The sequence below is a fragment of the Spermophilus citellus genome (assembly GCF_964194105.1).
Source record: "Spermophilus citellus genome assembly, chromosome: 18".
In the NCBI taxonomy this organism is placed as follows: domain Eukaryota; kingdom Metazoa; phylum Chordata; class Mammalia; order Rodentia; family Sciuridae; genus Spermophilus; species Spermophilus citellus.
In genome coordinates this window covers 17258902-17272261 of record NC_138200.1, presented here as the reverse complement: position 1 = coordinate 17272261, position 13360 = coordinate 17258902, and the positions used below count along the sequence as shown (strand labels likewise).

General features: G+C 47.4%; 1 protein-coding gene across 1 annotated transcript in view; it reads left to right on the top strand.

The window, feature by feature from the left end:
* WDR62 (WD repeat domain 62) overlaps nt 1–13360 on the top strand; it is a 40600-nt gene that overhangs the window by 23745 nt on the left and 3495 nt on the right. The window contains exons 13-24 of the mRNA XM_081274005.1: nt 719–844; nt 5057–5124; nt 5203–5324; nt 6466–6541; nt 6744–6855; nt 6943–7006; nt 7828–7956; nt 9132–9265; nt 9404–9456; nt 11144–11362; nt 12700–12827; nt 13162–13256. Coding sequence (XP_081130131.1) covers nt 719–844; nt 5057–5124; nt 5203–5324; nt 6466–6541; nt 6744–6855; nt 6943–7006; nt 7828–7956; nt 9132–9265; nt 9404–9456; nt 11144–11362; nt 12700–12827; nt 13162–13256 — 1326 coding nt within the window. The remainder of the gene's footprint in view (nt 1–718; nt 845–5056; nt 5125–5202; nt 5325–6465; nt 6542–6743; nt 6856–6942; nt 7007–7827; nt 7957–9131; nt 9266–9403; nt 9457–11143; nt 11363–12699; nt 12828–13161; nt 13257–13360) is intronic.

The window sequence follows — 13360 nt, the reverse complement described above, 5'->3', positions numbered from 1 at the left end:
GATAATCTTTCCCACCATCTTTTCTCATTCTTCCATAATCCACACCCTCTGTCCACCAATTTTTCTTTACATCTCTATTGACTCTTACACTTTTTCTGAGCTCCCCTCCTGAGGTTGTATTAGAATTTTGCCAGTTGTTCCAATATTGTCCTTTATAGCATCTTTGTTAGGCCTGAGCCACACTATGACAGGTAGGCACTATCTGAGGAGGTCCAGTAGGGAAGGCAGAAGGAGTATGGCAGCAGACAGTCAATAGTGCCCTAATGAGCACTTTTTTTTGTTTTGTTTTTGGTACTAAGGATTAAACCTAATTATGTTTTACCAATTAGCTACATCTGCAGTCAGAGTCTAGAATGTGTCGGGGAGGGCGGTATTTTCTGATGAGGCTGAAAGGGTGCCAGGTCTTCACATGGATGCCAAGGAACTGGACTTGGTGGGGGTGGTTCTGGGCTCTGTCAGAATGGCTACTGTGGACATTTGTTGGGGGTGGGAGGAGCATCCATGGTACTCCCTGAACTGATGGTAAAAGCTTGGGTGCTCTGGAGAAAGACTACCCAGTGTGGAGGGCATGGGCCTTTCTGGCTTTGGGGCAAGTTGGCTCCATCTCTGGGTTAATAAACCCCTCTCCAAAGACTGGACAATCCAGTCACACTGCCCTTCTAGAAGGCCAAGGCATCCAGTAAGCCTTAGGGAACCCAGATTCATCTTCTACCCACAGGGCTGACCTTGCTGGCCTCTGCCAGTCGAGACCGACTGATCCATGTGCTGAATGTGGAGAAAAACTACAACCTGGAGCAGACCCTGGATGACCATTCTTCCTCCATCACAGCCATTAAGTTTACTGGTGAGCCCCATCCTTCCTGCTTCCTGTGCCTGATTAGATGGGTCCCTATGCAAGTAACAGCAAGAACTCTGTCTAGCTTAAACAGAGAAGGAGAGATAAGCTTTGCATTCAGGGCACAGCTGGATCCAAAGACTGAATTTTTTAGGTTTTTGTTTGTTTATGAAAATTAATACCCACAGATTATATTTACAAAGTGAATTGGTCCAGGTATGGTGGTATATGGTGATAGTCCCAGTTACTATGGAGGCTAAATCAGGAGGGGTTTTTTGTTTGTTTTGTTTTGTTTTTTGTACTAGGGATTAAACCAAATTATGCTTTACCAATTAGATACATCTGCAGTCCTTTTATTTATTTATTTATTTATTTATTTATTTATTTATTTATTTATTTTTGGTACTGGGGATTGAACTTAACCACTAAGCTACATCCCCAGCTCTATTTTTTATTTTTTTATTTAGAGACAGGGTCTCACTGAGTTGCTCAGTGCCTCACCGTTGCTGAAGCTGGCTTTGAACTCATGAGCTTCCCGTCTCAGCCTCCCGAGCCACTGGAATTACAGGCTCCTTTTTATTTTTTATTTTGAGACAGGGTCTCACTAAGTTGCTGAGGGTCTTGCTAAGTCGCTGAGGCTGGCCTTGAACTTTTGATCTTCCTGTCTCAGCCTCACAAGTCACTGGGATTATAGGCATGCACCACCACCCCTGACCTCCAGAAGAATCTTTTGAACCCAGGAGTTTAAGATGTTACTGGACAACACAGACCCTATCTCAAAAAAAAAAAAAAAAAAAAGAAAGAAAGAAAGAAAGAAAAGAATATTTTCTTTTTCTGACTCTTCAAAAAAAATTATGATTTCACTTTGGTTTTATGTCACAATAGATACGAAATACAAAGCATTATATAGATCCTCAAAGTAGAATAAAAAGGGAACTTTTTCAAATCCTAAAATTTAAAAAGCTCTTTCCAGCCCCTGTATGCTGTGAAACTGGTCTGCAACTTATATCCCTGAGTTACAGACAAGCTGCACACACCCTGCCATATATGGACTATTGTGTTCATATGACCTGACCATTGTTACCCCATGTTGTGTGCTCTTTACTTCTGTGTCATGTTGAACATTTCAATGTCTTGTTCAGTCATTTCTCTTCTCACCTTCAGGTCTGTCTTGTCTCTCTGCTATGTCTTTGCTGGTTGCTGTTGTACCCCAGGAAGAGATTTCCCCTCTTCCTCTCAATTTTGGCAGAAATTGTGGGCTGAATTTCCTTGTCCTGACTTGAAGCAACTGCCTTCCCAGAAACAATTATTGGTGTCAGGGCTTGTTCTCTTGGTCCAGGTCTGTCTCCTGTGCCCCCTGTCCCCACCTGCTTCTACCCTCTGATCCCAGAGGATCAGCATTAGGAGAATGCTGGTACCCAAAAGAAAATCAGAGTGCTAATCCACAAGAGGGAAGAATGGGCACTTGTAACTTTGGCAGAAAAATAGATAATATTAAGGATTGCTAGAGGTAACTTCTGTGCTAGGCAGTGATTTTTGCATTCTGTGAACTGGATAGACATTGACTCCTCCCAGCATTTATCCTCTTCTTCCTGAATTTTATAGAGATAGCCACATAGCCAGAAAGTACAGAGCCTAGGATTTTGCCTAAGACTGTTCGCCAAAGCCCACACTCAACAGGAAATCAAAGGGACTCTCACAGGACTGGAGAGATTCAGTATGGAGATCCCTGTCCCTAAAGTATTCCCAGGGAACAAGAAGCAGGCCCTGTAGGGTTTAATTGATAAAACCCAAGAACATGTTAAAACTATATTCAAGGGCACTGAGGGTGTAGCTCAGTGATGAAGCACTTGACTAGCATGCGCAAGGCCCTGCGTCCCCAGTACTGGAGGGAAAAAGAACATGAAAATCTGTATCCAAGAGGAATCTATTCATGGAGAGAATATATTAACTGACTCTACCTTCCTGACTATGAAGATTATTCACATATAATCTTGTGAATGAAAAAGTATTGATGTCCTTTGGTCTTCTCCACTTCCTGTCCTACCTCTCTAGCTGAGGGGTAGAGGAGCTGGGCAGATAAGTTAAAAGTGTTTGATAGATTTTGACAAAGGCTTAACAAAAGCCTTTGGTCAGATGAAAGTTTTTATTTATTTTTTTTTAAAGAGAGAGTGAGAGAGGAGAGAGAGAGAGAGAGAGAGAATTTTTAATATTTATTTTTTAGTTCTCGGCGGACACAACATCTTTGTTGGTATGTGGCGCTGAGGATCGAACCGGGGCCGCACACATGCCAGGCGAGCGCACTACTGCTTGAGCCACATCCCCAGCCCCAGATGAAAGTTTTTAGACATCTTTTTTTTTTTTTAATTTTTATTTGTAGTTGGACACAATATCTTTATTTTATTTATGTGGTGCTGGGGTTCGACCCCGGGGCCTCGCACGTGCTAGGCGAGCGCTCTACCACCGAGCCACAATCCCCGCCCCTTTTTTTTAGACATCTTTAGAAAACATTTGAACCATCCTATTCTATAGGATATAGGTAGTTAGAATAAATCAGTAAATATAACAGCTTGATCAGCTGTTAGGTCCACCCTTAATAAATAATGGTCTAGATCCAGGAGAATTACTGACTGGCTAAGGGGATAGCCAGGAGTCAGTCCTTAAGGCCATTTAATGAAGGTCATGGCCCTTCACTAGAACCCCTGGCTAATCTAAAAGGATGCAGACCCTAAACTAGGCTCCTGACTGCCCTGCTTTGGCTGGTCTGGTTCCCCCGGGGGCAGTGCTCAAAATCTTGATCAATAGTATAAACTGGGCCCTGGCTACTCAAAACCTTTAAGAAGCTGCCCTGCTGAAGGCTTAGCCTTTTCACTGTCTTCTGTGAAATATGTCTAAAGAAGTGAACAAATGTATGTAGTTTACAGCATAATACTGAGAAATCCCCATTCAAGTTCATCGTCCACAGGTCTGAGCTGCTAAGATTGCAACCATTGTTTATAGCCAGAGACTATTCTGATCTCCAAGTAGTTTTTGTTTGTTCTCAACCTTACCACGGCTTCTATTCTATAAAGATATGAGAATACTAAAAACAGGAACCTTTATTAGGCTTACCACATGGCAGCCCTGTTACAAAGGCTTCACATAGCTCTATAGGAGAAGAACTGTTATTAGGCCCATTGAAGCCAAGGCACAAAGAGGAAGCCTGGGTTCCAAGCTCAGCACAAACAGCCTTGACTCCAGCACCAGAGGATGCCTGTGTTCAGTCCTGGCCCTGCCCTAGTTGTCTATGCACCTTGGGACAAGGACTTTGTGTCTCTGAGCCCCATTCTTTGTACAGTGGAGTGGATGGTGAGTGTTCATTCAGGTCGATCAAACAAATATATGAGGCCTAGCCTAAGGTTAGTGTGGGTGTTCTGATTGTTTGGTTTTTTTTTTTTTTTCCCTCCTCAGGTGCTGGGAATTGAACCCAAGGCCTCACATGTGCTAGGCAGGTGCTTTACCACTGAAGTACATCTCAAGCCCTTTTTTGTTTTATTTTGAGATGGGTCTCATTAAGTTTCCCAAGCTAACCTTGAACTTGCAGTCCTCTGCCTGAGCTCCCCAGTAGCTGGGATTACAAGCGTGTGCTGCTGCACACTGCTCCTGTTTATCTTGATGGCACCAGCCTCCTGGCCTGTCTTCCACTTGTCCGTTATGCATTCTCACCTCCATTCTGCTGTTGCAGTCACTCACCAGAATCACACATTGGGAGCTGGGCGTGGTAGTGCACACCTTAATCCCAGCAACTTGGGAGACTCAAGCATGAGGATCACAAGTTCAAGGGCAGCCTCAGCAACTTAGCAAGACCCTATTTCAAAAAATAGGCTGGGGGTGTAGCTTGGTGGTAGAGCACCCCTGGGTTCAGTCTTCAGTACCACGAAGAATAGAATCAAACAGGATAGATTCTATATTGGAGATGGTATCGCTTCTGAGACCCTGGTCTGTTTCCCTGTATGCCCTTGCTCTGCAGTGACCTACCTTGCCCATAGCTTCATCTGTGCCCCCTCATGTACAAAGCTCATGTCTTACAGAGTTTCATCTAGGCTCAGCACCCACCTCACCTCCAGGGAGCCCACCTTGAACCAAAGTTGCTTGATTGCCCTTGCTGTAGAGTTGTCTAGCTAGTCCCTCCTTTACCATGTGGCCCAGCTCTTGCTAATTCTCTGTCTTCTCCTCTCCCAGGCAACAGAGACATTCAGATGATCAGCTGTGGGGCAGACAAGAGCATCTATTTTCGCAGTGCTAAGAGGGTAGGGTGGGGTGAACTCTTGGGGGTGTAGGGGGAGCTTGTCGGGAGTGTCCACTGAAGGTCTTTCCTGCTCTGCCAGTCCTCGGATGGACTACACTTTGTCCGTACCCACCATGTAGCAGAGAAAACCACCTTGTATGACATGGACATTGACATCACACAGAAGTATGTGGCTGTGGCCTGCCAGGACCGCAATGTGAGGTGAGAAGCTTCCCTGCACCCTTTGTTGTCCTGACCTGGGCTGGTTTCTGAACAGGCCTATAAGGGACCTCACTGGGTTCTGTCTTTTCCTTAGCTGCCTGCTTTCCTCCCTACCTGGCCCCTAAGTAGCTGGGAGGGGAAGGAACCCAGCAGGTGTTTTTTAGAAGCCAGGCTTTTCTAGGCTTAGTCAGTAGGTCCACTGAGAGCTTCCTTTAGACTCTCCTGGGAGCCTGTGTGGAGTGACTGAGAGATCATAAACTCAGTCACCCACCTTCCTTAGCCCTTCCTGGGCTAGACAGTGCTGGGGTCATGGCAGTGACCCTTTCTCATAGAGCTCACAATCTACTTGGAGGACACAGTCATATCATCAGGCAGTAACAGTGCAGAATGGCTAGGAGTAAGACAAAGGGAGCCCAGGGGGCTTTGGGGGCCCTAGGGAGATACCCAACTCCACCTGAGATCAAGCAGAGCTTCCTGGAGGAAGGGAACATAAGAACTGCTAGGAGCCACAAGCATATATACGATGTATGGCACCTTTGGTTGTAAAGTGACGCCAGCTAGCCACTGAGATGATTATGTTAAAATTTACATTCATATGCAAACTGGACTCCCGCTGTTCACCTTGGCCTGCTACCGGACTCAAGTTACGGGACTTTACGGGACTGCTGGAGAGTTCCCATTGGTTGGGGAAGGATAGTAGGAGGGAATTCCGGAGGAGGTGGGAGGAGACGGGGGGGTTCCGGTCGGCGCGCAGTTCCGGTCGGACACCCTCGTGGGAGGACCAGTTTTTGACTTGCTGGCGCTGAGAGTGTTAGCGGCTTTTTCAAAATAAAGTTTTGTTCCTGCTTGATTGGCTCGTGATTCTGTGCCCAGCCAAGACTGCGGCAAAGAACTGAGCTGGGGAAGATGTGTCCTCCATCTCCTTCATGGGCTTATTCAGATTGGGGGCCAGGCACTAAGCTTTCTGTATGGAGGGCCCATGGACACTAACAGCAGATTGCCTCCACAATCTCAGATTGAGACAGGGTTTCAGTTCAGGCAGCAGACAGGGGAAAGGAGGGAAGTAGGAGCCAGAGGGGAAATGGGACTGGCATGAGGGCGGAGCCCTCCTTATGTCCCCACATCATGTCCCACTCCCCAGGATCTACAACACAGTGAATGGGAAGCAGAAGAAGTGCTACAAGGGCTCTCAGGGCGATGAAGGATCTCTGCTGAAGGTAAGTAGTGGGGGCCTCTGGGATGGGAGCCACACACCTCCACCCCCACCGAGGCCCCTGTCTGCTGCCTTATGATGATGCCCTGGGCCAAGAGTCCATGCAGAGTGGATTGTCAGTCAGCGGGGTCTGGGATGTTTCGCCCAGGCCTCACAGAGGGATGAAGTAGGCAGCCTGAATGACATGAGAGGACTTTTCCTGGTAGGTCCACGTGGACCCTTCAGGCACCTTCCTGGCCACGAGCTGTTCTGACAAAAGCATCTCAGTGATAGACTTTTACTCAGGAGAGTGCGTTGCCAAGATGTTTGGCCATTCAGGTGAGTGTGCCTCACTGCCTGGCCCACCTCCCTTGCCACCCACAGCCATGACTCAGACACATGGGTGGCTTCTCTTTTTGCTTGCAGAAATTGTTACCAGCATGAAGTTTACTTATGACTGTCGTCATTTGATCACAGTATCTGGAGACAGGTGAGACTACCCTGGAGGCCATCCCTAGCTGTATCCCTCTGATTGGGGAGAGGGTGGGACCAGCAGTACTATGTTCACAGCCTCTTCACAAAGAGCATTTCTAAGCTTTCCAACTCACTCCCATCATGGACAATGTACATTTTGGTTTTCACACCCAGCCCTGAATTCAGACTCTAGATCTGTCACTTATTTTCTTATAACCTAGTCATTTCTCCATTCTGAGCCTCGCTTTGCTCTTCTGTAAGAGTTGATATTTCTGCCTTGAAAATTGTATGATAAGAATTGACTGGGAGCCAGGCACCACCAGTGGCTCATACCTATAATCCCAGTAGCTTGGGAGGCTGAGGCAAGAGGATCACAAGTTCAAAGCCAGCCTCAGCAAAAGTGAGCTGCTAGGCAACTCAGTGAGACCCTAACTCTAAATAAAATACAAAATAGGGCTGGGGATGTGGCTCAGTGGCCGAGTGCCCCCAGAGTTCAATCCCTGGTACCCCCCCCCCCAAAAAAAAAAGAATTGACTGGGATTCTATATGTAAATTTTGTAGCATGTGGTTGGTGCCCAAGGAAGTCCCTTTTGTCACACCCTTAAATTTACCACATTTCTTCCCCGGAGCCCCTTTCCTCAGGTCTTGAGGTCCCCAGAGAAGGCACTGATTTGCTGGGATGTCCTAGACCCAGACCAGAGTGCAGATCCAATAATCCAGAGCCTCTGGGGAACGGGGTCTTAACTCTGGTGACTCTGGTGACCTTTGAGGTCAGATGTGGCAGTGGCTCCCATGTTCATCTAGTCCTTCTTCCACATCTCTCCTTTGCCTGTGCAGCTGTGTATTCATCTGGCACCTGGGCCCAGAGATTACCACCTGCATGAAGCAGCACTTGCTGGAGATCAACCACCAGGAGCAGCAGCGGCAACAGCAACCCAAGGACAGGAAGTGGGGCAGCCACCCCAGGTCCTGGCAGCCTCATCCAGTCCCCAGGGATCCCTGGAGGAGCGATGTGGGGACATGACCAGGGCCCAAACAGCCCTAGGCCCTGCCCTAGCACACTCACAGCCTGATCAAGGAGACAAACGTTGAAAACAAAGTTCTAAACACATATGAGAAGAGTTTTGAAGCACAGAATCAATGTGCTTGACAATCCTCTGAGCACTGTGATACTGTAATGGAGGAGCCCCAAGGGTCTGGGGAAACCAGAGGGTCCCTGACCCAGCAATGTTGGAGAGCGGGTAATCAGGGGAGAGTACAGCGGAGCTGAGTGTCCTCTTACTCTCAAAAAAAAAAAAAATTCCTTCACTTACTTCTTTGAGTCCCTCAAACATATTTGTTTGAAATCTTTATGCTACAAACCAACTTTATTTAGAGCAAACTCAGGCTCTAGTTTTTTGTTTGGGGTGGGAGAGTTTTTTGATTTGGTTTTTGTTTTTTCTTTTTTGTGTGGGGCACTGGGGATCAAACCCAGGGCAATGTGTAAGTGAGGCAGTCACTCTGTCCCTGAGACATCTGTAGCCCAATGGTGGGATAATTATTTTGAGCAGGAAGATTTTTTGGTTTTCCTCTCTGGTACCTCTGGATCTATCTCTATCTGTGCTTCTCCTCCTGGATGATTTGCCATTACCTCCATGTGGACTCCCAAGGCCCCATGGGGACCAAGCCTTGACATGGGCCACCGGTCCTGAGGTGGCACTGGAGTGTCACAGACTTAGGCATCAAGGGAGTGGGCAGCTTCTTTGGCTCTTGGTTTTGAGGCTCACACCCCACCGTGGAGCTCCAGGGCCCACCTTGTCCAGCATGATTGAGCCTCTCATACTCAAATTGGCAAAGCTTCATTGCTTCCACCTGAAGGGAACTCAGTGACACAAGACTGTGGCCTCATTGTCTGCTTTGTGTGTCCCATTGCTGTATTCTCAGAGAGTCTTGTCATCAAACCCAGCCTTTATCATATCTCATTTATTATATGTTTCTAGTGGAGAGGATGTGTCAAGTTTAACACCTCTTGGCACCATCTTGGCTGGAAGCCAAAACTATGTCCCTGTGGAGCTTAGTACAGGGCCCGGGTCTAGGCAAGTCCTCCCACTTCACCTCATTTGCTTATATTTCTCTCCTTTCATCTTTCTTCCTGGCTTTAGGCAGGAGACATATGCATCCATGCCCAGTGAGATTCTGTCCTTAAGCCCTGGAGAGCAGACAGAAGATGAGATGGAAGAGGAGTGTGAACCAGAGGAGCTGCTGAAAACACCGTCCAAAGAGAGCTTGGATCCAGGTTGGGGAAAGGGCCTGTCTGCAGGGGCCTATTTTGAATTGTCAGCATAGGGAATCATTGCTGGGGGGTCTGGCCCACTACCATACTTGTCACTAGAGCTGTTTGTTCTCTTTTCATGGATTCTATATGTCCTTCCAGATCCTCAGTGCCTACTAACCAATGGCAAGCTGCCACTCTGGGCCAAGCGGCTGGTGAGTCTTCTGGGAGAGTTGAATGCCTAGGGGCTGCAAGGAGGGGCCTCCCCATCTTCCTCTTCCTTCTAGGAACCCTTCCCAGGTCTTTCCTTTGCTTGGAGAACCTCATTGTCCTTCCAGTTTCAGCTCCGGCATTGTACTGGCTGTTGGAGATAAGCAGTGATCGAGACACATAAAAAGCTCACCCTTCTCAGTCTCACTTGCTAGTGTGGGAGAGGGACAGTAACCATATTAAATAAGTAAATTATGTAGTATGTTGAGAGCTAATAAGTGCTATGGAGAAAAAGATATTAAGAAGGAAACTAAGGTCAGTCATGGTGGCACATGCCTATAATCCCAGCAGCTCCGGAGGCTGAGGCAGGAGGATCGTGAGTTCAAAGCCAGCCTCAGTAACAGCAAGGTGCTAAGCAACTAACTCAGTGAGACCCTGTCTCTACATAAAATACAAAATAGGGCTGGGGATGTAGCTCAGTGGTCGAGTGCATGTGGATTCAATACCTAGTACTAAAAAAAGATGGAATGAATAACAACAACAAGATGGAATGAATATTGACTTGGCTGGGGGCTTGTAGGTTAGAAGCCAACAGCAGAATCCTAACATCTAGGTTGGGGAGTATTTCAGGAACATGTCATACCTCAGGTCTAGGCATAAATGCCAGCTCCTCAGAGAGCATCCTTTTCTGCAGACCAGGTCAGGGCACCTAGCCATGCTCACTCAGCCCCCCACCCAGCTTCTTGTGAACACATATTACAGTTAGAATGACATTCAACAAATATTCATAGCATGCTTTCTCTGTTTTAAGCCTCTTTTTTAAAAGTACTTTTTTAGTTGTATATGGACACAATACCTTTTTTTTTTTTTTTTTTTTTTTAATGTGGTGCTGAGGATCAGACCCAGTGCCTCACATGTGCTAGGCAAGTGCTCTACCACTGAGCCACAGCCCTAGCCCTGTTTTAAGCCTTTTATATATATTTTCTCATTGGATCCTCACTGAGGTAGGGGCTTTTAAGAATAAGATAAGCAAAAAAAAAAAAAAAAAAATAGAAAAAAAAAAGAATAAGATAAGCTTATAAGATAAGCTCCATGATAGGGAAAATGAAGCTCAGAAAGGTATAAGTAATTAGCCAGGTGTCACACTGCTAGGCATTAGATGTGAGGTTGGCCCTGTGCAGGCCAGCTTCACACCCTGTGTTCTCAAACAGCACCCTCCACTGTCTCTCCAGCAGTGGTTTTGTCAGGAAGCAGTGTTAAGTAGAACTAGGGTGGGAGTAAGGAGAGGTAGCCATATTTTGGATGTATGAATGGAAGAGCTAGCAGAATCTGCAAATGACACACAATGTGGAGCATAAGGGACAGACTGAGGGAGAGGAAGAAAGGATGAGGCCAAGATTTAGGGCCTGAACAACTGGAAAAATAACAAAGGCAGGGAAGGTTTTAGGAGGAACAGGTTTGGGGAGATCAGGAGTGGAGTTTTCAACAGGTTAACTCAGGAATGTCTACTATACATCCACGCAGAGATGTAGAGCAGCTGCCTTAAGAGAAAGGCTGGAGATATGTTTCTGAAAGTTGTTTCTGAAAAGTATTTAAAGCCAAAAGACTGGGTGAGGTCCATGCAGTGTCCGTGGCTCTCACTGCAGTTGGTGAGCACTTGGCTAGCTGCTTGACCATCTACTGTCCCTCAAGCTAGGAGATGATGATGTGGCAGATGGCTCAGCCTTCCACACCAAGCGCAGCTACCAGCCACATGGCCGCTGGGCAGAGCGGGCTGACCAGGAGCCCCTCAAGACCATTCTGGATGCCCGGGACCTGGATTGCTACTTTACCCCCATGAACCCTGAAAGTCTAGAGGACTCCATTCTAGACACAGTGGAGCCACAGAACCTGGCAGGCCTGCTAAGCGAGGTACGTCCTAGCCCAGCCTACAGCCCCTGCCCCATGCCTTCCCACCCAGTACTTGGGGTTTCCATGCTTTCATTTTGAAAATAGTGCCGAGTGTCTGATTCCAGGGGTATGGAGAAGATTATGGGGGACAGAAGGGTGAACCTTGGGGTTCTTTGGGAAGTGGGTCACTTGGGGTTAAGACATGGGGCCTTGAAGCCAGGCACAGCTGCTGTAATCCTAGCAGCTCGGGAGGCAGAGGCAGGAGGATTGCAAGTTCAAAGCCAGCCTCAGCGATAGGGAAGCACTAAGCAACTCGGTAAGACCCTGTCTCTAAAGAAAATACAAAATAGTTGGGGATGTGGCTCAGTGGCTGAGTGTCCGTGAGTTCAATCCCTGGTTTAAAAAAAGAAAGGAGGAGGGAGGGAGGGAGGGAGGAAGGAAGGAAGGAGGGAAGGAAGGAAACTGGGCCCTGGTATAGGCCTATTCCTGAGTGGGGGCCATTCAAATAGACAGAGCTCTGGTTTAAGCCCTGTGTCCATGTAACTTGAAGTAAGAGGCTTACCTCTCTAGGCCTCCATTTAAAAAAAAAAATGGCCAAAACCATCTCTGAATAAATTAATACCCAAAATAAATAAAGCAATCTCCTCTACCTCTGAGGACTTTTGTAGAAAGGCAGTGCTAAGGACAAGGCCTGGGCCCCTAGAGAGAGGTAACCAAGCAACTTTAGCTCTTACCCTATTATTTTATAAAAGATCATTCTTTCTTATTCTAATACATAATATTATAAATTTTCTTCTAATACATGTTATATATCCAGTAACGTGCATAGATATAGGTATACAGCTTGATGGCTTTTTTTTTTTCTTCTTTTTTGGGAGGGTACTTAGAATTGAAACCAGGGGTTCTTTATCACTGAGCCACATCCGCAGCCCTTTTTATTTTTGTTGTGAGACAAGAGTCTCACTAAGTTGCTTAGGGCCTCACTAAATTGCTGAGGCTGGTCTCAAACTTGTGATTTTTCCTGCCTCGGCCTCCTGAGTAACTGGGATTATAGCCATGCGCCACTGCACCCAGTGGTGTGCCTATTCTTAAGCATCGTATAAATGGACTCTTGAAGGCTTGGGCCTCTTATCCTTTTGAAGACATGCCTATTCCCCACCTGTAAAGAGACCAGTAGTGCAGAGGGAGCACAGAAGGAACTCGGGGCGGGGGTAGCAGAGCACTTGGCAGAGGCTCTAGCTCTGTGTCCAGCAGTGGGCTTCTGCCATTATTCCTGCTCCGTCACTTATGTAACAGCTAGCATCTGAGAGCCTGGGTGCCACTGCTGCCTCAGAAGAGCTATGCTTTTCCCTCCCTAGTCAGAGAGTCCCCAGGAAGATGGCTGTGGGCATTCCTCCTTCCTGCCCCTACAGAGGGAGTCACCTGAGGCCAGAGAGCTCATCATCTACTCCCTGGAGGCAGGAATGACAATCACAGGGACAGACAGGTGGGTCCCCTTGCACCAAGGGCAGCCTTAGTCAGAGAGAGGAAACCCCCTTTTGATAGGCACACTCTGGAAGAACTCTCTGCTCTCCCAGTGGGCCTGTGGGAATAAGGATGGGTGAGGCAGAGGGATGAGTCCCAGGTGGGTCAGGTGCCCAGGCCTGTCGCCTCAGCTACAGCCTCAGTTTCCTTGGCCCCAGCTGAAATGTGGAAGGGAGCACTCAAAGGAAGAAAGAGAGGCTGCAGAAGTGCTCCCAGGAGGAGCAGGGCGCAGGTGCCTAGGAGCTCAGGGTGGGGGCCAGTTGTTACCAGTACAATCCCCCCTGTTGGCATTTCAGTGAGAAGGAGGTGGAGTCAGGGCCTGGAGACCAGCAAGGAGACTCCTATCTCAGAGTCTCTTCCATCAGCTCCAAGGATCAGAGCCAACCTGAGGGTGAGTGAAGGGCAGACAAAGGCCCTATGAAAGTCTGTTCATTCAGCTAGGCCCCTTTCTGGGCACTGATGGTGACCTTGACCCAATCCTCCTGGAGCTCACTG